This window comes from Nyctereutes procyonoides, unplaced genomic scaffold (assembly GCF_905146905.1).
Source record: "Nyctereutes procyonoides isolate TBG_1078 unplaced genomic scaffold, NYPRO_anot_genome, whole genome shotgun sequence".
Lineage (NCBI taxonomy): Eukaryota > Metazoa > Chordata > Mammalia > Carnivora > Canidae > Nyctereutes > Nyctereutes procyonoides.
In genome coordinates, this window is record NW_026575133.1 from 55,630,654 (window position 1) to 55,655,965 (window position 25,312).

A 25,312-nucleotide genomic window follows, 5' to 3' on the forward strand; every position below is an offset into this window, starting at 1 on the left:
GCGGCTTTCTTACTTTCCTACTTACTTACCAGGTGTCCTCTTGCCCAAGGACCTTTGCACTACTGATTCCCTTTACCTGAACTGCTCTTCCCCCTGATTACTGTATATAAAATACTAGCTCAAATATCACATTCTTGGGGCACCTGGGTGGATACAGTGGTTGAGAGTCTGCCTTTGGCTCAGGTTGTGATCCTGGGGTCCTGGGATCAAGTCCTGCATCAGGCTCCCTGCAGGGAACCTGCTTCTCCCTCTGCTTGTATCTCTGCCTCTCTCTGTGTGTCTCTTATGAATGGATAAATAGAATCTTTTTAAAAATCACTTTCTGAATAAGGTCCACCTTAACCTCTTTTTAAAAGTTACCACTGTACTATTCACCTATTCTCTTGTGTGAGGCAAAAGAGTGGTAAGGCGCATGACAGAGACTTCGGATAAGAAAGAGTGGAAAAAGAGCAGATGTGGAGTAAAAATAGAATTCTGATCTGGACATGTTGTTTGAGATGCTCAGATCTAGACACCCAGATCTAATCAGATGTCAAATGGGGAAGAAGTTGAGGCTGGACTACAAAAAAAATGGGACCAGATAGGTGGTGTTTAAAGCTTTGGTACTCTGGGGATCACTCAGGGAGAGACGAGGCTGAGAAACGAACCCTATGGTACACCCATATTTGGAGGTGAGGTAGAGAAAAAATAGAAGAAAACCCAAGAATGGGGGGGGGGCGGGGGTCCTATCATGAAAGACTTTCAAGGAAGCTAACATGTCCATTGGTACCAGGATGACAGTAAGGACTGACAAATACGACTGGATTGTCTGATGGAAAGTTGCAAAATTTGACCAGGATGGTTTTGGTGTCATGGTGGGGTCAAAGACTTGAAGTAGCCTTGATTCTAGCGGGAAGAAAAGAACTGGATATGGCACCTATTCCTGTCTTTTTTTTTTTTTTAATGATTAATTTATTCATTTATTCATGATAGACAGACAGAGAGAAAGAGAGAGAGGCAGAGACATAGGCAGAGGGAGAAGCAGGCTCCATGCTGTGTTCCTGTCTTTATGCTAACGAGAGTTTTAAATTCCTGGTCCGGGAGCAAAGATCATGGGTGGATTTCAGGAAAAACGTTTCTCCCAAGTCCTGCCTCCAAACTCTGCAAGATTTCACGTGTGTGCTAGTTTTTCTGGAGGGCTCTCCATAGCCTCCATGATATTCGCGCCATTTATCCGAGACCAAGGTGATGAACTGGAGACAAAGCCTGCAACTCAGGCTGTTACTCGATTCCTGCACGGTCTCTTCCAGGCTCTGAATTTAGTTTCCCACAGACTAGATGGCTCGTCCTCAGGCGTCTTCCTCTCGGGTTTTCGGCCCAGCCTCCTTGGACTCAGCACACCCTGGGCTCCTTATTTACAGACCGTCCACATCCACACTTTTCACTTAGGCTTTCCGGACTAACCTCTATTCATAAGCATTGTCATAAGCATCTACCATCCACGTCGAGCTTCCCGACGCCCAAGTTGTCCTTTGCGTCGGTTCAGAGGGTCTCATCCTGCAGCCCTTAAGCCCCAGGCGGGAACCTCCCGGGCCGCACGCTTTCCCCGCCTCCAGCAGCTCCGCCAGCTGCCACCGGGCGGGGGGCGGGGCGGGCCTCCGCGCCCGCCGTTTTGGGGGAACACCTTTACGACACATTGACCGTCATTTTACGACAGGCCGGGGTTGCTTTGTGGCTGTCAACTCTCCCCCGAGGTCAGGGTTGGTAGCTACGTCGCGTGTGGTGTGGTGGTTCCTACGACGGCCCGCGGAGAAATGAGGCAGAAGCGAAAAGGTACGGAAGGGAGGGGAGAGGAGGAGGGAGCGCGCGGCGAGGTAGGGAAGGGGCAAACACCTGGGCGGGCAGGTGCCTAACGCAGCTTTTCCCGCGGAAATCCTCTGCCCGAGCCAGTCGCCTTGCCACCTGCCATCGGTGTGTGTGTCGGCTCCAGCCCTTCTGGTTTGACCTGTTGCACTTTTTTTTTTTTTAAGATTTATTTATTTATTCACGAGAGACACAGAGAGAGAGAGGCAGAGACACAGGCAGGGGGAGAAGCAGGCTCCATGCAGGGAGCCCGACGCGGAACTCGGTCCCGGATCCCGGGATCACGTTCTGAGCCACCCAGGTGGCCCCTGTTGGGCCTTTTAAATTTTTTTTTAAATTTATTTATGATAGAGAGAGAGAGAGAGAGAGAGGCAGAGGCAGGGGGAGAAGCAGGCTCCATGCACCGGGAGCCCGACGTGGGATTCGATCCCGGGTCTCCAGGATCGCGCCCTGGGCCAAAGGCAGGCGCCTTTTAAACCTGTCCTTACTCTCTTTCTTTTTTGGCAGTCACGTGGTGTCTTTGGCATAGGTGGCAGGAAAAGGTTTATTCCGAGGTATGCCCTCCAAGGAGTTAACGTGGTCGGTTGATTTAACGTGCTGTCGGGTCTCTTGATGTGCTAAATTTTGTTTTAGGGTAATTTCACCTGTTTTTTTTTTTTTTTTGAGATTTTTTTTTTAAAGATCTGGGTTCAAAAAGGGAAAAACTCTTGAGTCCTTGGTTCTCTGTGGGACAGTTGTGTGGTTTCTCTCGTTTGTATTACCTCCTGACTTAGGATGGAGCGATTCCATCTTCCCGTTTTCAGCAGGATGGAGTCAGGTTTCAACTTATCTTCTGGCCAAAAAAAAAAGTTTTCGCAAGTTCTGAACTTATCTCTGTATATTCTCTGTGAGCCGTTGGTCTAATGATTGATGGCCATGATAACCATAGCTACTATTTGTTGATCCTTTGCTAATAATTTTTTTTTAAGATTTTCTTTATTCATGAGACACACACAGAGAAGCAGAGACAAAGGCAGAGGGAGAAGCAGGCTCCATGTAGGGAGCCTGTGCAGGACTGGATCCTGGGACTCCAGGATCACACCCTGGGCCCAAGGCAGGCACTAAACCACTGAGCCACCCAGGGATCCCCCTTTGCTAATAATTTTGAAGCCGGTATCATTTTCACTTTACAGATGAAGAAGCTGAGGTTCAGAGAGCTGTAAGTAACTTTGTCAGCCCAAAATTGTCCATAGGAAGGGGACATATGGTCAGGCTGTGTGTACCCAAAAAAATACAATTAAAAAAAAAAAGTCTGCGTTTCATCACTATACCTCTGGGCATCAAGTGCTATTTCTTGGAACCACGGCTCCTGACGTACAAGTTACCTGCAGTTGTGTTGTGGCATCAAACCGCATGCCCCCCAGGTAGTCATCTCCTCCCTCTGCCTTACTCTTCCTGGGACTGTCAGGCCAGATAGCTTTAGGCTCTTCCCTTCACCTGTCAACAGCCCTGCCTCTTGAGATAATTTATTACCTATCATTTTGGCCACCATACTCCTGATCCAACTTCATCAATAACTAATATTTGAATAGCACTTTGGCTTTCCTGTATGTTATTTCTGTTGATTCTTACAGTAGTCTTGTCAAATGTGTATGTTTCATCCCGATTTGGCAGGCAAATGGGAAATGGGAATATAGAAGTAATTGATCTTCTCATTGTCACACAGCCAGTAGGGGTTGGGAACTAGGGGTGAGAGCCTTTTGTCCAAATGTTTTACTTGAAATCTCATGGGGTTTTTATTTTTTTATTTTTATTTATTTATTTATTTTACATTGCTGCCTTTCAAGAGCGGTTTAGTTAGTGTCAAATTATTTGTATTCTTTTCACCTTCTGAGTCATTTTTGTATAATTTTATTTTGTGTACTTTTCTTTAAACACTATTTTCATCTCTTTACTCCCAAATTGAGAATATATAGTTCTCCACTCCATTTAAATGCCTTTGCCTAGTACTTAGTGTACCCTGTAATCTGTTCTTTATCGAACCTTGTCAGAAAGCCTATATATATTTTCTTGTTAGGCAACACTCTTTCACAAAGATAAGTAATTCCTATACCTGCCGTTGTTCCTTCTGGGTTGCCCTCTTTTTCTTGTCCACTGTTCACTTTCTTTAAAGACCCCCATGCCATTTCCCTCATGAAGTCTTTTCTTACTAATTTGCATCTCTAATTAGTTTTTGATTTACTCAAGAGCTATACAAGTGGTTTTCAAATCTTTATTTTTATCACCTGAATCCTCTTTTCCTCTAAATTATTACATAGAGTTTCAATATATTAAATATGCAAAAGCCAAGCTGCTTTGGTTTAATGAAAAAAAGAGACCCTCCCTTTCCTTCCTCTCCTCCCTCTCTCCCTTCTTCCAGCACCATCACCACCAACCGTACTTCTGTTACATGGTCCTTCAAGTGCCTTTTTGGAACTCTGGAGTACTGAATTACATGGTTTGGAAAGCTTTTAGCCTTTGATTATAATGGACCTTTTTCTCCTGTTAATTTTTAACATCTGTAAAAGGGGCTAACAATATCTACCTTATAGTGTTGTGAGGCTTCAAATGAGATAAAGTAATGAAAGGGTCTCATAACTGCCAGGGCTTTCTCACCTAGACTTCTCTATGATGATTCCATCATCGTTGCACGCTAGCTTTCTCTACAGGCTGGAAGTATACTTGCTGGCAGTTCCCAAGCCACAGTCTCATGGCTTTTATCACTGGTGAGAGACTGACATTTTTTTCCCTTGAGGAAAGAGCTCAGATTGGCCTGAGTTGGGTAGGTGCCCATCCTTGAACCAATCTACTGTAATTGGGATGGGGTCATGTAAGAACATGTCAGCTTCTGCTTGTCAAGTCAGCCTCAGTTGCCAGAAAGTTGTGATGGTGGACAGTCTATATCTTTGTGATGCATTAAGATCTTTAGACAAGTATAGGACCAACATTGCTTGTATTACAAAGTAGTGTTGTGTTGCTTTGTAGTATTACTTCTGTGGATACCTGGATTTGAGTTTCAACTTTACCCATTCATGGCATTTTTATGGGACAAGCAAATATTTCTGTTCTATCCACTGCATTCTGAGAGTAATTGTAATTCTGGAAATAAAGGGAAGCTATTTTAACCAATTTGGTGCTTTCTGGTACAATTAGATTCTTTCTGTATTCTTTCCTGTATCTATCATTCTTGACAGCATGTTTGCTTCTAAAGTGCTTCTAAAGTTCTTCTCATGTATAGGTGAGGCTAGGTTTGTTTTAATTAAAGATACAAAAATATAACCAAACTATAAACAGTAGAAGTTTGGTGTCTTGCAAACTTGACCTATTCATCTGGGATGGTTGGGATAATTTTGGAAGAAAAAAATAAAAAACTTCATGGAGTAATGTGACTTTTTACATTGTTAAATATGATCTTTCCAGGAGATCTCAGCCCTGCTGAGCTAATGATGCTGACCATAGGAGATGTTATTAAACAACTAATTGAAGCCCACGAACAGGGGAAAGACATCGATCTGAATAAGTAAGTGGATTTATAAAAAAAAAGAAGGCAATCCTGTTCTTAGGTGGTAGATCTTTTTAATGAAATTATCAAATACTATGTTTTCTGTCTCACGTTTTATATTTTAATTGAGAATTTAGCTTTCTGCTCTGCCCTGTGACTCATTTACGGCAAAATTCTCTCATGGCCTAATAGTACTAAGAGCTTCTAATATTAATTTGACATTTACTATGTCCCAGTCACTGTTAGTAGTGCATTGTCTTAGCTCAGTTGGTCATTTCAAAACCTGTGTGAGTTAGGTACTTATATCACCCTCATTTGACAGGTGGGTAATTTAGACAGAGAAAGATTAAGTAATTTGTCCAAGAGTAAGGAACTGGTAGTTGGCAGAACTGGGATTTAGAATTAGATCATCTGTCTCAGAGCCCATGTTATCTCCTGTGCTACATCACTTCACATCTTTGTTCCTCCCTATTGTCTCAGAAGAAGCAGTAGCTCTCTCAGGAAAAACCCTACCATTGGGGTCCTTGATCTAATCCAATCCTTTGCTACTTTACAGCGCCTTTGACTTGTTCATCTGTTTCCTTTCCACAGTCATGTTCAGCTTTGACTTTGCTAAATCCTCAGTTAGGATTTCATCTCCACATCTTTTGTTTTCATTTGATAGTCACTATGTAGATCTGTTCTAATGAAATAGTTTTCTCCCCACTCCCAGGTAGGTCATCAGTGATCTAATCACCAGTGGGCTTTTTTTAGACTATTTCCTGTTGCTAGAGATACGGCAGTGTTTTATCACTTCCTTGGAATATTGTGCTTAATAAAGTTTTGCTAAAGGAATAAGTAAGTAACTATCTTGACTGTGGAGTTATGTTTTGCTGATTTTTCTACCCTTTGATGATTTTCTGTCATTGATTGGCTATGCCCCTAATTATACAAGTCTTTTATTTATAGTGAACATTTCTATTTCCTGGATATTTTTGTCAGTCTCTTTAATTTATCTCAAGTTTATGCTACCATCTTCCTTAAAATCAGCCTCTACGCAGATGTCCTCTTTGCTCAATTGTGTTAACCTTCACCTAGGCTTGAAACTCTTTTGTCCTCTTCAAATTGTTCTTGTTAGGTTCAATTAGTATTTAAGTTTTGCTTACTCTCTTTTCTTTTTTTTTTTTTTCTCTCTCTTTTCATTATGACTGTCACTTTCATTTCCACTACCAGCTCCCAAATCCGTTCTTTTGTAAACTTCATTCTAGACTACTGTAGTAGCTTGTGCTTTAGCCTCTTTTTTATCTCTTACAAGTTAATTGTTCCTCATCTCATCTTTTATCATGTCATTTCCCTGTACAGGAAAGTTCAGTATGTCTTCAACACTTAAGAAATTGAATACAGACTCCTCAGCTCATTATGTAAAGCCTCTGGGTCTGGCTTCAGCTTTCACAACTTTTTAAACTTCTGTACCTTTACGTTGGAAGTCTCCTGCTTTCTGTCAAGTCTACCCCTATATCTTTAAATATGTGCATTCCTGTTTTTGCATCTTCACATAAGCCAGCCTGTTTGCTTTCAGTGGCATCTCCATGTCTGCCTGAAGCCAACTCTTTTCCGTAACTGTTTCCCCAGCACACACTGAGTTCCTCTCTTGAACTCTGGACACATTCATTATTATATGGGTGTTTTTTCACATGTGTTTTTATCATTTAACATTTATTTTTGTGAATGCTTATCTGAAAACATACAGACATAGAGCATGAAACAACTCTGCCTTATACCTTCTGGCATAAGTACTTGGGTAGTCTCTTTATAAATCAGATACTGGGTTAACATTTTTTGAAAATGATACAAATACCTCACAATATTTTTAGGTGGATTAAAATGAGAAATTAAGGTGACTGTTAGGATTTGCTAAGCAGTCAAGAAATGAGAAACCAATAAAGTTACAGAGAAAAGCAAGGACCTATTTAATTGGGCTGAAGGTTATTTCTAGGGATTAGAGATAGAATTACAATCAGGAAGGGATACATGTGTACATGTGTTTCCTTCATAAATGTTAAAGTACATTTGTACGTTTTATCTTCTGTTTTTTATGTAACTACTATTTTATATTAAAAAAAGTTTTAAAACACTTCTAAAAAATGTATAATTCATTTACTATTTGGTTCTGCACACCTTTCCTTTAAATTATTTTTTGTTTGTTTGCCTGCTCTAAGACACACAACTAGGCATGATACCTGCTATCCACCCACCCAGGAGACATTTCGTAATGTCAAGAGACATTTTTAGTTAACAATGGGAAGTGGGGTGCTGGTGGGTACCAATGAAGCTGCTAAACATCCTATAGTATAGTAAATAGTCCCTCACAACAGAATTAATCCCAAATGGTATAGTGTTGAGGTTGAGAAAAGGGTAGAACCCTCTGAAGCTACTGCACTATTTTGAATGAGACCTACCTTGTGTCACTGTCCTGGGACCCTTCCCTATAGTCATCTTGTTTTCTTTTCTTGTACTCCAGGGTAAGAAGAAGTCACTGCTGCATTTTCCTGATTTTCTTCTATTTTTCTGATACTCACAAATGTTAAAGCCACTGTTGTCATCTGGTGAAAGGATAGGGAAGTGACAGAAGTTGATGATGTTTATAAGTCATTCTTTTGATAGTATGCCTGAAATATTATGATCTTGATAATGCTAGGTACTTTATTTTCAGGGTGAAAACCAGGACAGCTGCCAAATATGGCCTCTCAGCACAGCCCCGTCTAGTGGATATCATCGCTGCGGTCCCACCTCAGTATCGAAAGGTCTTAGTCCCCAAGTTAAAGGCAAAACCCATCAGAACTGCCAGTGGGGTGAGTAATTTGATTCATGAAATACTGTGTTTCTGTTCTGCCAGAAATCTTTGCTTGCATGTGTAACACCCAGGTGGTGAGGTAGAAGTAGGGGAGTCAGTTTAATAAAATCCATTATATTATGATATGTGCTGCAGTAGAGACATGTGTAGAATAAGGTCATAGTGAGGAAAACCAATCATTGTACTTGAAGGAGTAGATGATGTTTTGATGTCCTTGAAAGTGTAAGTTGAGGCTTAGTGATTATCACATTCTTGGCCATTTTATGCAAGTGACTTTTACTTTATTTTTAAAAGATTTTGCTTATTTATCTGAGAGAGAGCATATTGTACATGTATGCATGTGTGCGCATGAGCAGAGGGAGGGATAGAGGGAGAAGGAGAGAGACTGTGCTGAGTACAGAGCCCAGTGCTGGGCCTAATCTCATGACCCCAATTTCATGAGCTGAAATCAAGAGTAGGAAACTCAACTGACTGAGCCAGCCAGGTGCCGCTTGTACTCTTAAAAGGTAATTAATGGTACAAAGTCATTCTGTATATGGTATTTGTGAAGCAGCTTTCCCTAAAAGAGACTAGGGAAAGCCCAAGAGAAAGTGTGGCACTTGTTTGACATATAAGTGACGCCCATATAAGCAGAGCAGGCTTGAAGAGCAGTGGGAGCAAGGGCAGAAGGAACTAAGGCACAGAGGTAGAGATGTTGTAAGAGGTACGATTTGTTCAGGGAACAGTGAGTACCTCAGACTGCCTGGAGTTGATCATTCATTTGAGAAAGCAGCAGGACATTAGATTGAAGAGTTAGTTTGGGATCAGCTTGCAAAAGATCTTAAATGTCCTGCAAAGGACCTGAGTAATAGGAAACTCTTAAAGATACTTGAGAAGGAGAGTGATATGAACAAAATGGATTTTTCAGAAAATTAATTTGGATACAAGATGTAGAGTAGCGTGGAGCCAAGAAGACCAGTTAGGATACTCTTGGTTTGATCTAAGTGTGAAATGTATTAAGAGCTGGAATTAGGGTAAGGGCTCTAGGATAAGAAGGATGAGTGTGAAAGATAGCATTTGAACCCTCATAAAACTTGGTACCCATAATTGAATTGTGTATTTCTTATATGATCATAGAAATTCAATCTGTTATTTGGATGGGAGTATTATACTTGTGGTAATTACAGTTTAAGTTGACTTGTTTGGTGGCTATTATCTCCTGGATCATACTGGATTTGTGGCTAATTAAACCCTAAAACTTTTTTATACAATTCATTTTTATCACCAATCATGGGCTCTTCTTTGTACTTAAGTGTTTTTTGTTTTATTTATTTGTACCTCGTATAAAAGATTCTTTAAGAGAAACTAATACAGTTGAACAACATGGGTTTGAACTTCATGGGTCCACTTACAGGCAGATTTTTTTCCCAATAAATACAGCATTATAGATTTATTTTCTTTAAGATTTTCAGCTTACTTTATTGTAAGAATACAGTTTATAATATCTATAAGTTACAAAATATGTATTAATTGATGGTTTCTGTTACCAGTAAGGCTTCTCAACAGTAGGCTGTGAAAGTAATTAGGTTTCTGGGGAGTCAAAAGTTATATTCAGATTTTCAACTGAGCTGAGGGGTTGTCACCACTAACCTCTGCTTTGTTCAAGTGCCAACTATAGTTTCAAACCCCTCACTTCCCATTTTTCCCCTCAGGGTAACCACTTTTAACTCTTAGCTGATTTCTTGGCATTTCCTTCCATTATCCCCAAATAACACACTCTGTAGATTCAGTCTTGAATTTTTAGTTTTCAGCATTATGTATGAGCTTGCCACTATGGAAGACAAAGATTTATCAACCTTGCAACCTGACTAATAAACCAGGCTTCCATGACACCATTCTCTCTCCTTCTCCTACCTCTGATTCTTTCTTTTCTTTCTTTGAGGTCTGTTCCTATTTTGCTTGCCTCTAAAAAGTGATGTTTTTTTGTGGTCCTGGGTCTGCTGTTTTTAGTACCATGCATGCCTTCTTTGGTGATTTCATCCATTGACATTTCTAATTATTGTTATATGCTGACTTCCAGCTCTGACCACTCCCCAAACATCAGGCTTTGGTCAAAGTACCTGATAAATATCTCTCCTTTGACTGCCTGTATACCCTCATGTATAACATAACCAAAACTAACCTCAAACTTGCTCATTCATTTTTCTTGTCTGTCTTAGTTCATAGTACCTCTGTCCACTCAGTTTCTAAAAGATGTAAAATGCATTGTCCATTCCTACCACACATTCCTAGGAATGTTTTGGCCTTCATTATTTCGTGTTCAGACTATTTCAGTTATTTCCTAACTAGTCTACGTTTCATACCTGCACCAAATCCATCTTTGACAATATCACCAGAGTGAACTATTAAAAATATCAGAAGTACAGGGAGAGGTTGGATGATGGCAGAGAAAGAGGACCCTAGGCTCACCTCATCCCATGAATACAACTAGATAACTATCACATCATCCTAAATACCCCAGTAATTGACCGGAAGAATTACAGAACAAACTATACAACTAAAGGTAGAGAGCGGGCCACATAGGAAGTGCAGCGATGGGTTTTGAGAGAGAAAGAGATCATGGCCACTGTGGTGGGGAGAGAGCCCCAGTCACAGAGAAGGGTGAGAGACAGACTAACACTGTCGCACCAGGGAGCCCACAGAGAACCTTTACAGATAACTAGCATGAAAGATAGAATGGCTAGAACACAACAGCAGAACTGACACAGCACACACCAAGAGACTCCCCAAAGCACCAGGCCCTGGGGAGCAGGGGGCGATGTATGGGAGGGCAGTACAGGACTTCTTCATAAGGCCATTAACCCTCAAGAACAGAAGACATAGCTGACTTTCCTCACATAGAGTAACAGGCACAGAGACTTAGACAAAATGAGAAGACAGAGAAATTTATTACCAAAAAAAAAAAAAAAAGAAAGAAAAGGACAAGGTCATGGCCAGAGATCTAAGCAAAGCAGGTATAAGTAACACACTTGATGGAGTACTTAAAGCAATAATCATAAGGATGCTCACAGGACTTGAGAAAAGAGTAGAAGACATGAATAAGGCACTTAACATAGAAATAAGGAATAACATAGCAGAGATAAAGTGTTCAATAAATGAAATGAGAAACACACTGGATGGAATGAACAGTAGGATGGAAGAAACAGAGGAGTGGATTACTGACCTACAAGACAAAGTAATGGAAAAGAATCAATCTGAATAAAAAGAGAAAAAAGAATTATGCAAAACTGAAATACATTTAGGGAACTCAGTTACCCCATCAATCTTACATTCATATTAAAGGTGTCACAGAAGAGGTAGAGAGAGCAAAGGAGGCAGAGAATTTAAGGAAATAGAAGCTGAAAATTTACCCAATTTGGGGAGAGAAACCGATATCCACACCCAGGAGTTACAGTGAATGCCCAATACAAGTAACAAAAGCAGAAGCAGATCCATACCAAGACATAATTAAAATGGCAAAAAGTAGTGATTTTAAAAATACATATCTTAAAAGCAGCAAGATAGTTATATTCAAGGGAAACACCATAAAGCTATCAGGAGATTTTTCGGCAGAAACCTTATAAGCCAGAAGGGAGTGGCATGATATATTCAAATGAGAAATGGGAAAAGTAGCCAAGAATATCTTACCCAGCAAGGCTATCATTCAGAATAGAAAGGAAGATAGAGTTTCCCAAACAAAAACTAAAGGAGTTCATGACCATTAAAACCAGTCCCATGAGAAATATTAAAGAAGACTCTTGGAGTGGAAAGAAAGACCAAAAGTGACAGTATGAAGGTAGGAAACACAAAACCAGTAAAAATGAATATTATTGGAAAAAATCAGTTAAATAACCCACAAAATAAAAGGGGGTTAAAAAAAAATGACACCATATACGTAAAATGTGGGGAGGAAAGGAGTAAAGAATGAGTTCAAACTTAAACAACCGTCAACTTAACATAGACTGCTATAGGCAGAAGATTTTTTTTTTAATTTTTTTTCTTTATTTATTTATGATAGTCACAGAGAGAGAGAGAGAGAGAGGCAGAGACACAGGCAGAGGGAGAAGCAGGCTCCATGCACCGGGAGCCCGACGTGGGATTCGATCCCGGGTCTCCAGGATCGCGCCCTGGGCCAAAGGCAGGCACCAAACCGCTGTGCCACCCAGGGATCCCTAGGCAGAAGATTTATATACAAACCTAATGGTAACCACAAGTCAAAAACTAATAGATATGCAAAGATTAAAGAGAAAGGAATCCAAATAACTAAAGAAAATTAGCAAACCATGAAAGATAGAACAAGAAGAAAGGTTCAGAAAAAAATGTCAGGAACAACCACAAAACAAGGAATGAAATGGCAAATAAGTATCAGTAATGACTTTGAATATATAAATGGATTAAATGCTCCAAAAGATATATGAAGTCAGAATAAATTAAAAAACAAGACTCACCTATATGCTGCTCACAGGAAACTAATTTTAGATCTAATGACATCTGCAGACTGAAAGTGAGAGGTTGGAGAAACATTTATTATGCAAGTGGATGTCAAAAGAAATCCAAGGTATATTGGACAAAATAGACAAAGACTGTAACAAAAGACAAAGAAGGACACTATATAATAATAAAAGGGACGATACAAGAAGATAGACAATTGTAAATATTTATGTACCCAATATGGGAGCACCAAAATATATTAAACAGTTAATAACAAACATAAAAGACTAATACATAGTAATACTGTAATAGTAGGGAGCTTTAACAGGCCACTTACATTGATGGACAGATCAACCAGCCAGAAACAAGGAAGCACAAACACATTGGACCAGATGGATTTAACAGATATATTCAGAACATTCCATCTTAAAATAGCAGAATACACATTCTTTTCAAGTGTACGTGGATCATTCTCTAGAAGAGATCATGTGCTAGGTCAGAAAATAAGCCTCAACAAATTCAAGAAGATCAAAGTCCTACCATGCATCTTTTTTCTGACCACAACACAATGAAACAAGAAGTCAACCACAAGAAAATATCTGGAAAGATTACAAATATATAGAGGCTAAATAACATGCTACTAAACAATGAATGGATCAATTAGGAAATAAAAGAACAAAAATTAAAAAGTACATGAACACAAATAAAAATGAAAACGCAACAATCCAAACCTTTGGGATGCACCAAAAGTGATTCTGAGGAGAGGAAGTTTATAACAATACAGACCTACCTCAGGAAGCAAGAAAAATCTCAAATTTACAAGCTACTCTTACAGCAAAAGGAGCTAGAAAAAGAACAAATGGAACCTAAAAGTAGCAGAAGGAAGGAAATAATAAAGATTAGAGCAGAAATAAATTATATAAAAACTAAGAAAATAATCAATGAAATCAGGAGCTGGTGCTTTGAAAAAAAAATCGATAAAATTGATAAACCTCTAACCAGACTTATCAAGAAAAACAGGAGAAAGGACTCAAAATCATAAGTGAGAGAGGAGAAATATCAACACCATAGAAATACAGTAATAAGAGAATATTATGATAAACTATATGCCATCAAATTAGACAGCTTATAAGAAATAAATCCCTAGAAACATATAAACTACCAAAACTGAAACAGGTAGAAATGGAAAATTTGAGGAGACTGATTACCAGCAAAGACATTGAATCAGTAATCAAAAAACTCCCAACAAACAAAAGTCCAGGACCAGTTGACTTCACAGGCAAAATTTACCAAACATTTAAAGAATTAAGAGTTAATACCTATTCCTCCAACTATTCCAAAAAATAGGAAGGAAAACTTCCAGATTCATTTTATGAGGCCAGCATTACCAAAAGCAGATAAAGACACCATTAAAAAGAGTCAGGTCAGTATTCCTGATCAATATAGATGATAAAAATCCTTAACAAAATACTAGCAAACCGAATCCAGTAATACATTTAAAAAAATCATTTCCCACAATTAAGTGAGATTTATTCCTGGGTTGAAATGGTGATTCAGTATTCACAAATCAATCAATGTGATACATCACATCAGTAAGGGAAAGGAAAAGAACCATATGATTATTTCAGTAGACCCGGAAAAAGCATCTGACAAAGTACCACATCCATTCATGATAAAACCCTTAACAAAGTAGGTTTAGAGGGAATATACCTCTGCATAATAAAGGCCATATATGAAAAACCTACAGCTTAACATCATTTTTTTAAAAGATTTTATTTATTCATGAAAGACACACAGAGAGAGAGAGAGGCAGAAACACAGGCAGAGGGAGAAGCAGGCTCCATGCAGGGAACCCAACGTGGGACTCGATCCCTAGTCTCCAGAATCATGCCCTAGGCTGAAGGCAGCGCTAAACTGCTGAGCCACCTGGGCTACCCTAACATCATTGTTAATGGGGGGAAACAGAGCTTTTCCTCTAAGATCAGGAAAAAGATAAGATGTCTGATCTCACCGTTTTTATTCAGCATAGTACAGGCCTAGCAGCAGCAATCATACAACAAAAAGAAATAAAAATCATTCAAATCAGTAAGAAAGAAGTAAAACTTTCACTATTTACAGATGACATGATAACTATATGTAAAAAAACCCAAAAGACTCCACCCAAAACCTGCTAGAACTGATAGATTTCAGTAAAATTGTACGATATAAAAATCAGTGTAGAGATATCTGTTGCATTTTTATATACCAATAATGAAGCATCAGAAAGTCCAATTAAGGGGAACTTGGGTGGCTCTCAGTTAAGTGTCTGACTCTTGATTTCAGCTCAGGTCATGATTTCAGGGTCATGAGATTGAGCCCTCCACTCAGCATGGAGTCTGCTTGAAATTCTCTTTTTCCCTCTGATCTACCCTCCCCCCATTCACTCTTTCTCTCTCTAAAATAAATAAAAATCTTAAGAAAATGATATTAAACAATCCCATTTACAATGACACAAAAAACAATATCCCTAGGAACAAATCTAACCAAAAGGTGAAAGACCTGTACTCTGAAAACTATAAAACACTGATGAAAGAAATTGAAGAGGACACAAAGAAATGTAGAAACATCCCATGCTCATGGATTAAAAGAACAAATATTGTTAAAATCTCTATCCTACCCAAAACAATCTACACATTTAATGCAATCCCTATCAAAATACCACTAGAATAAGCAATCCTAAAATTCATATGGAATCACTAAAAGACTCCAGATAGCCAGAGCAATCTTGAAAAAGAAAAGCAAAGTTGGAGGGATCACCATTCTTGACTTCCAAGTAATATTATAAAGCTGTAGTAATCAAAACAGCATGATACTGATGCAAAAATAGACCCCATAGATCAGTGGAACAGCATGAAAAGCCCAAACATAAACTTAAAACTCTATGGTCAGTTAATGTTTGAAAAAGTAGGAAAGAATATACACTGGGAAAAAGTCTGTTCAACAAACAGTAGTTGGGAAAAACTGGATAGCAACATGGAAAAGAAAGAAACTGGACTGCTTTCCTATGCTATACTCAAAAATGAGTTTGAAATGGATTAAAGACTTAGATATAAGACCTGAAACCATAAAAATCACAGAAGAGAACAGAGGCTGTAAATTCTTTGACATTGGCCATAGCAGCTTTTTCCTAAATATGCCTCCTGAGGCAAGGGAAATAAAAGCAAAAATAAACTGTTGTGGCTGCATCAAAATAGAAAGCTTCTGCACATCAGAGGAAACAAAACCAAAAGGCAACCTACTGAATGGGAAAAGATATTTGCAAATGATATTAGTACCCAAAATATATAGAGAACTGATATAACTCAACATCCAAAAAACAAATAATCCAATTTAAAAATCAGCAGAAGACATGAAGAGACATTACTCCAAAGAAGACATCCAGATGGCCAAAAGACATGAAAAGATGCTCATCATGATTTGCCATCAGAGAAATGCAAATCAAAACCACAATGAGTTATCTCCTCACATTTGTCAGAATGGCTAAATGCAACAACAGAAGATACAGCAGGTGTTGACAAGGATGTGGAGAGAAAGGAACGCTCTTGTACTGCTGGTGGGAATGCAAACTGGTGCAGCCACTGTGGAAATAGTATGGAGGTTCCTCAAAAATTTTAAAATAGGGCAGCCCCGGTGGCACAGCGGTTTAGCGCTGCCTGCGGCCCAGGGAGTGATCCTGGAGACCGGGGATCGAGTCCCACATCGGGCTCCTTGCATGGAGCCTGCTTCTTCCTCTGCCTGTGTCTCTGCCTCTCTCTCTCTCTCTCTCTCTCTCTGTGTGTGTGTGTGTTTCTCATAAATCAATCAATCAATCAATCTTTAAAAAAATTTTTTTTTTTAAAATAGAACTGCCCTACAAACCATTAATCACACTACTGGGTATTTACCCAAAGAATACAAAAACACTAATTCAGAGGAGTACGTGCACCCTGTTTTGTTTTGTTTTTTTAACATTATTTACAATCGCCAAATTATGGAAGCAGCCCATGTCCATTCATCCATGAATGGATAAAGGAGATGTGGCATACACACAAACACACACACACACCATGTAATATCATTCAGCCATTAAAAAGAATGAAATCTTGCCATCTGACATGGATGGAGATAGTATCATGCTAAGCAAAATGAGGCAGTTAGAAAAAGACAAATGCCATATGATTTCACTCCTATGTGGTATTTAAGAAACAAAATAAATGAGCGAAGGGAAAAAAAAAAAGAGAGAAAAATGAAGAAACTGACCTTAAGTATACAGTATTAACTGACGGTTACCAGAGGGGAAGAATTTAGGGGGATGGGCTAAATAGATGATGGGATTAAGGACTGTTGGTCTAAAAACTCATTGCAAAACCCAAGGTCACCTAGATTTTCTCCTGTTACAGAAGTTTTTTAGTTTTTTTGACTTTACATTTAGGTCTGTGATCCATTTTGAGTTTGCATTTGACTTTTTGTTTTGCTTAGAACATAGTGATTATTCTTAATAGTATCAGTATTAAATACAACAACAACTACTATATGTTGCTCACCTGTTACACACTGGTCTCTGTGTTTCTAATTTAATCCTCAAAACAGTTTTGAGGGGTAAGTAGTATTGTCTACATATTACAAATAAGAAAATACCCATTTGGGACAGAGAAAAGAGTCAAACCTATATCTCCCAAGTCATGACTGACTCCAAAGTCATTGCATTTTCTACTTTATTGGTGATTTTTAAACTGTATTCTACAAAACTAGAATTCTGTAGAAGTCTTTTGGAGCTACTGTGAGGAATAATAAATAGGGAAGGCATAGAAGCAGGTACGTCTCTATTTCACCTAGGGCTCTAGCTTTTTTATCTCTTATAAATTGAAGTTCTAAGTAAAATGTTACTTGAAAGAGAGGTCTACTGCTTAAAACTTTGAAAACTGCTGCACTTTTCTTCCCTGGTCCACCTTACCCTATCTTCTTAGCTCAATTAACTATTTATTTATTTACTTATTTACTTATTTGAAAGAGAGAGAGCACGCGTGCACAAGCAGGGAAAGGAGCAGAGGGAGAGGGACAAGCAGATTCCATGCTAGCACAGAGCCAAATGCGGGACCCAGTCTTACAACTCTGAGATCATCATCTGAGCTGAAACAGAGTTGGGCACTTAACCAACTGAGCTCCCCAGATGCCTCATCAATTAACTCTTACTCAGCACAGCTCTTAGCAACTCAGGTAGGCTTCTCTGACTTCCCTGGTCAAGGCTAAGTACCTTCTTCAGCATTCCTAGTATTTTCCACATGCTTCTAACCATGTGGTTTTGAAATATCCTATTTCTATGTGTCTTGCTCCCCTAGGTAGGTATGATTTCAGAGGACAGAAGCAGTGCATTAATATTTTTGTAGTCTCAAGGCCCATTTGCTCTGTGAGGCTTAGAACCTGGACTATATACTGGGCCCTCAATACAGACGGTTGAGTTAGACTGGCCTTATCAGTGGTATATATAGTTGTGGCTTATTTTAAATGTAAACATTTGTTTGAAAATCTAAATTTTTCAGATTTGCAATTTTTAAAAAATTTTGTACTTTTTCTAGATTGCTAATGACTTAAATTTTAATAATTTTTTAAAGATTTATTTATATATTTGTTTGTTTGTTTGTTGGTTTATGATAGACATAGAGAGAGAGAGAGGCAGAGACAAAGGAAGAGGGAGAAGCAGGCTCCATGCCGGGAGCCCGACGCGGGACTCGATTCCGGGACTCCAGGATCGCGCCCTGGGCCAAAGGCAGGCGCCAAACCGCTAAGCCACCCAGGGATCCCCTTAATAATTTTTATTGTGAAAAACAATCGAACTTAGAGAAAAATTGAAGGTCTAATATAAAGAACATTTTCCCCCTGAACCACTTGAGAGTATGTTGCAAATTAAGTTGTATTTGAATACTTTAGTGTGCATTTCCTAAAAATAAGGACATTTCTTTATATCACCACAGTACAGTGTCAAAATCAGGAATCTGGGACATCTGGGTGGCTCAGTGGTTGAGCCTCTGCCTTGGGCTCAGGGCATGATCCTAGAGTTCCAGGATGGAGTCCTGCATCAGGGGCTTCCTGGAGGGAGCCTGCTTTTCCCTCTGCCTATGTCTCTGCCTCTGTCTCTCTTTGTCTTTCATGAATAAATAAATAAAATCTTAAAAAAAAATCAGGAATTTAACACTGATAAGTACTGTCCTCTAATCCTCAGACCTCATTCAAGTTTCACCCACTGTTTCAATAATCTACAGAACCCAGTTCAGAATCACATGTTGGATTTGGTTGTCATGTGTCTTTAGTCTGGACACTTCCTATGTTTTCTTGACTTCATTACAGTAACACTTTTGAAGGTTTCAGGCAGGTTATTTTGTAGCATGTTCCTCAGTTTAGTTTAATCACATGTTTCCTCATAATTAGATTCAGGTTATGCATATTTAGCAGGGACATCACAGAAGCGATCATGTGTTCTTATTGTATCCTATCAGGTGGTATATAGTTTGAATTTGTCCTGTCACCGATAATGTTCTTTTTTTCTCATTGAGGTAAAATTGGTATATAACATTATATTAGTTTCAAGTGTATAAGATAATAATTTGATATTTGTATACACTAAAAGTGATCACCACAGTAATTTTCATTACCATCCATCACCATACAATTGACCCTCTTCACCAGGTTGGTCCATCCCTTAGCGACCTCCCTCCTTGATTACCCCCAGTCTGTTCTCTGCATATATAGGTTTTGTTCTGTTTTTTACATTCTACATATAAGTGAAGTCATATGGTATTTGTCTTTCTCTGACTTACTTCATCTACCATTTAATACCCTCAGGGTCCATCTGTGTTACCACAAATGGCAAGATTTCATTCTGTTTCATGGCTGAGCTATAATCCAGTGTGTGTGTGTGTGTGTGTGTGTGTGTGTGTGTAGCATACCTTCTTTATCCATTCATCCGTTGATGGACACAAGTTGTTTCTATGTCTTGGCTATTGTAAACAATGTTGCAGTAAACATAGGGGTGCATATCTTTTCAAAATAGTGATTTAATTTTTTTTATTCAATTTTTTTTTAGAATAAATACCAAGAAGTGGAATAACTAGATCATATTGTAGACCTATTTTTAATTCTAACCTTCATACTGATCTCAGTGACTGCACTGATTTACAGTCCCACCAATAGTGCATGATGGTTTCCTTTTCTCTACATCCTCACCAGCACTTGTTATTTCTTATTTTTTTCATAGTAGCTATTCTAACAAGTAATATTTTATGGTTTTAATATTCATTTCCCTGATAATCAGTGATGTTGGACATCTTTTCATGTGCCTGTTGACCATCTCTATGTCTTTGGGAAAATGTTCAAGTCCCCTGCTCATTATTTAATCATATTGGTTTTTGCTATTGAGCTGAGTTTTTAAATATATTTTGGAATTAACTCTTTATTGGATATATGAATTGCAGATATTTTCTCCCACTCAATAGGTTGCCTTTTCCTTTTGTTGATGGTTGCCTTTGCTGTGCAGAAGCTCTTAATTTTGATGTAGTCCCATTTATTTTTGCTTTTGTCACCTTTGTTTTTGGACTCAGGTCCAAAAGTTCAACACTCAGATGACCAATGTCAGGGAGCTTCTGCCTGTGTTTTTTCTAGAAGTTTTATGGTTTCGGGTCTTACATTCAAATCTTTATTCTATTTTGAGTTAATTTGTGTATTATGTAAGATAATGGTCTAGTTTAGTTCTTTTGCTTGTGGATGTCCAGTTTTCCCAACACAGTTTATTGAAAAGACTGTCCTTTCCCCATTATATATTCTTAGCTTCTTTGTTGTAAATTAACTGATCATATATGAGGGGTTTATTTCTGGGCTTTCTTTTTTCTGTTCTGTTATCTGTGTGTCTATTTTTATGCTAATACTGTATTGTGTAGTATAGTTTGAAATCAAGAGACCATGCATGACACCTTTATCCTTGTTCTTCTTTTTGATATTGTTCATTTTGATCAAGGTAGTATCTACCAGGCTTCTCTTATGTAAAGTTAATCTTCTTCACTTTGTAATTAAGTTTATGTGGTGACATACTTTGAGACTCTGTAAGTATTCTGTGCCTTATCAGATTTTCTGTTTGCTCATTCATTTATTTGAATGAATGGATTGGTGGTTTCCTATTTGGGGGGTTATAATCTGTTAACTATTATTATTTATTTTGATGCTCAAATGATCCCTGATTTGGCCAGTAAGAACCTTTTCAGGCTGGTTTCTATATCTTTCTAAAATGTCCCCATCATTTTTTGAGCAGTTTATAGCTTTCTGTTATAATAAAATGTTCCATGTTCATCTTGTCCTTTATTTGCCCCAGGTCTGAAATAAGCCATTTCATTTCACTAAGGAGCCCTGCTTCCTTTCAGTGAAGAAGGATATTTAGAAACCAAGATGAGTACTAATATGCATTGCTATTAGGGTATTGCTGCTCCCAGATTGTGTCAGTGGGCCAAGCTAAGAAATATATCTGTATATATGCAGACATATGTACTTATATATACATAACACATTTGCACTTATATTTATTTGTATATCAGCGTATTTATTGAAAACTGAGTTCACAGCACTACCTTCTATTCCATCCAAGTTCTTTTCCTTTCCATATTTATAACTTCCTTCTCTGATAATAAGAAACTTGGCTTGCATTCACTTTAGTCTATATCCTTATTTGGCTGACTCCCTCCAAATGTAACCATATTTCTGTCTCTGTCATCACCCCCTTTCTGAAACACATACTGTCCTTATCCCAGGAGGGCTGTGATAGACCCCTTTGAGAATAGTTTGCACATACTCTATAAAGTGTAGCTCCTAGTTTAAATACTGTCTGCTCTAAATACTGAGATCCAGTATATCCGTGAGGAGATTGAGTTACAAAGGTTAGGTTTAGATATAATTTTATAGACTTTCATAAATTAATTTTTTCTTGTAGGCTATTTTAGTAAAATAAATCAAAGAGAGAGGGAATAGAATCACTATGACTTTGAAAATTAGTAATTCCTTATTTTGCACTTAATTTGTAGTAAAATGTAATACAAGCTAGTATATAAGGGCATTTGTATATTTTAGAAATTAAAAACATTGAAAAGATGACCCTTATACCCACTACTCAGTTTAAGAAATACAGCATTACCAGTACTTTGAAGACACTTAAGTGCCATTTCTTTTCTTCCCCCCTTATGTACCATTTCCTGATTGCATTCCTTGCCCTCCTGAGACATAACCACTCTCCAGAATTGTATATTTGTTATTCCATAATAGCTTTTTTATTAATCTTTCTTTTGTAGATTGCTGTCGTGGCTGTGATGTGCAAACCCCACAGATGCCCACATATCAGTTTTACAGGAAATATATGTGTGTAAGTGTGATGATTTTCATAAGTTGTGTGTGTACTTTAGTTGAATTCGTGAATACCCTAGAGTCTTAATCAGTGATGCTGGTAATATTTAAAACTTCGATTCAGTCGACTCATAAGTTAGTTCTTTGAAACAAACAGCCATTGATAGGATGTTTCACTGCTTTAAAAATGAAATATATAAAGATTTTAATATGTTGCAATAAACAATAAAAAAATACATAGGTTATGGAACTTATAAGAGTGACAGTCTATTAACTTGATAAATAAAACATGTAAATATGAGTGGCCTGAATTCTAAATGTCAGAAATTTAAAATGAGTTTGGATTAGAAAAGTATCAAATTAAAAAGTTACCCATATAAATAACATTTAAACTTCTTAAATTTAGATAATTGGAAAAATAGGCAGAATAATATGCATAATTCTAGGTAGGAGGATTAAATGAGAGAAAGATTTTCTTAAGTTTGGTTACCAAGAGAGCATTGTATCATTCCAAGCCTAGGAAAACCTAGGTCCTGTTACTTACTTCTAAAAGCTTAAACCTCTAAAATAACAGTGACTGCAACATTCTGAAAATGACTACAATAATGTTCCTTATATGTTTATTGTGGAAACTATAGATACTACAAAGGTAGACTCTTCTATTAGGATTTGAAAATGAAGCTTGTTTGCTCTCAGGATTTTATGGAAACTGCAGATACTTGAACTAGAGTATTGAACTAAGTTTTGTATCTGACATCTTCATTCTTCGGTTGTATTGACAGATACTGCCCCGGTGGACCTGATTCAGATTTTGAATATTCAACCCAGTCTTATACTGGATATGAGGTAAAGTAATGTGAGGTTGTTGTGAGGAAGTGTAACATCATTCTTTACCTATAGTGTGCTTGTACAAGTATGAGCACAAGTACCAAGTACTGGCTTTGTTAAATTTTTTTTTATTTTTCTCTTGATTTACAGAAGTTGTTCATTCATCAAATATTTGCTGAGTGTCTACATATATTGCTCTAGTCACTGGAAAAATACTTATATAAGTACTTGTTATATATTTCAAACTGTTCTAAGTTGCTTTATAACTTTAAACCTTACAGTAGCATCTTGAAGGTAGACACTGTTAGTATCCTGGTTTTGTGAATAAGGAAACAGGCTTAGAAGTCCTAAACATCTGGCCCAGAAACACACTGCTAATAAATGACAGAGCCAGGTTTTGAATTCTTTGTTCCTCACCACCACATTATACTCTCTTTAGCACTGAAAAATGGACAAAGTGCCTGATCTTATGGAATTTACATTCCAATAATTGGAGATAGACCATAAAGAAGAAAATATCTGGTGCTAGTAAATGCTAAACAGAGAAGTAAAATTGAGTTAGATCTGTAGAAGCTGAATAGATACTTTAGCCATGATGGTTAGGTTAGTCACTTCTGAGGAAGTGATACTTAAACTGAGTCCTGAATGATATGAAGGAGCCATTGCAGGAATATCAGGAGAGAGCATTCCAGCAGAGAGAGTAGTTAGAACAAGGAGCAATGGCAGAAACAACAGTGGAGTGTACCAGGACATAGTGGGTAAGAGGAAGAAAGAGATTGAAGAGACAAATGATATAGGAGTTTGTAAACTGGGCAAAGAGTTTGGATTTTATTATAGGTGTCATGAGAAACTATTAAGGTTGAAGGCAGGGGAATGATTTGTTCCAAGGTAGGGTTTTAAAAGATCATTTGATGCTGTGTGGGTAATGGATTAGAGAGGGGATGAGGTGCAAGCAGAAGAACAGCAAGCAGGCTTTTGAAGCAGTCAGCCTCTTCCGAAGAGGTCAGAACCTAGCAAACCACTGGATTTTTTCTTCTTATACATGGTATTTCACTTTTTACTTGTTTTCCATAGTTCAGGTTTTTAAAAATACAAAAAGGAATTATTCAGTGAAAAGGCTCCCTCTCACTTCTGTCCCTTAACCATCCCTTTCTGTTCCAGCAGAAAGTGACCCTGTAGATTTCCTAAGTGTTTACACAAAGATAAATATGATTCAAGGAGATGCCCTGCTGTTCAGATACTTAAGACAGTGGGGGTGGAGACTAGCCAGATGCTATTCAGAACATTATTTTGATCCCTAACAAGACTGAAGAAGGAAGGAGCACAAGAGAATTTTATTTTTAATACAGTCCTTTTGAAACTACTTTTTATTTTTTTATTCAACGTGGGCCCAGCAGGAGATTTTTCTCTTTTTTTCGTAGCCGACCTCCATGAGAGCTATCCGTGCTAGATATGACCCTTATCTACAGACAAGACACCGAATAGAACAGGTAAGTTTTCAAAAAGCATTTTTAAATTAGATTTTTGTACACAGTTGGAAGGTATTATTGTTTGATTTGAGTTGAACCTTAAATAACTAAAAGAATGTCTTTCCTCAGTAAGTTTTTAATATCCACCTGAGGGAGGGAGACTGTTTTAATACCCAGCAAAGTAAAAAACACTACTTCCATTAGAGACTGTATTATTTTCTTTAAGGGTTTTATAATCTCTAAATTTCTTTCAACTTGTACAAACTCATTTACTGTATGAAATTTACAGATGTGTATGTGTGGAAGTTCTTAATAGTTGAATGTATTGAATTTTTGCTTCCATAGGCCACTTAAGTATTATGCCTGATTTGCCAGAATGGGAATAGGGAATTGACTGCAAAAGGGTAGGAGGAACTCTTGGGAGTCATGAAATTGTTCTACATTATGACTTTGGTGATAGTTATACAACTCCAGACACTTAACCCAAACTCATTCAGTTTTATATCTAAAAATTAATTGATTTTATTGTATGTAAATTATACTTCAGTATAACTGATTAAAAACAAGTCCTGTGTAAATGGCCTTCCTCTGTTTGGGAAATCTGAACATTAATACAGGTTTTCTTTTTTACATTTCTATTTTGAACTCACCCAATTTAAAAAAGTGCGAACACTAATTTTAACAGTAACATCTAATAGGGCATCTACAGGATCTCCAATGGAAATTACTATATACCCTAGTAATTAAGTCATTTCTTTGTTTGACTAGTATTAGTGAATACCAGCCAGTTCAGATTTTTCACTTCACTGTCACCCAAACATATGTGCATCAGGCTTGTCAGCTATAAGAGAGGACTCCACCTGGGTGGAACCTACATAGTTTCAAAAGGCATGTTCTAAACTGAACGATGCTTCAGTTTCTTTTTTAGCCATGGTATTTAATTCATTTAAAACGTTTCAGTAGAGTATGAAATTT

The 25,312-nt window shown here is 37.9% G+C and overlaps 1 protein-coding gene across 2 annotated transcripts in view; it reads left to right on the forward strand.

The window, feature by feature from the left end:
- Positions 1-1,717: 1,717 nt before the first annotated feature.
- ELP3 (elongator acetyltransferase complex subunit 3) overlaps positions 1,718-25,312 on the forward strand; it is a 91,280-nt gene continuing 67,685 nt past the window's right edge. The window contains exons 1-6 of one of the 2 annotated variants that reach the window (XM_055300528.1): positions 1,718-1,812; positions 5,281-5,380; positions 8,055-8,193; positions 21,989-22,059; positions 22,823-22,886; positions 24,290-24,358. In XM_055300528.1, coding sequence (XP_055156503.1) covers positions 1,794-1,812; positions 5,281-5,380; positions 8,055-8,193; positions 21,989-22,059; positions 22,823-22,886; positions 24,290-24,358 — 462 coding nt within the window. In that variant the 5' untranslated portion in view covers positions 1,718-1,793. The remainder of the gene's footprint in view (positions 1,813-5,280; positions 5,381-8,054; positions 8,194-21,988; positions 22,060-22,822; positions 22,887-24,289; positions 24,359-25,312) is intronic. The other variant, XM_055300529.1, reaches the window with a different exon arrangement.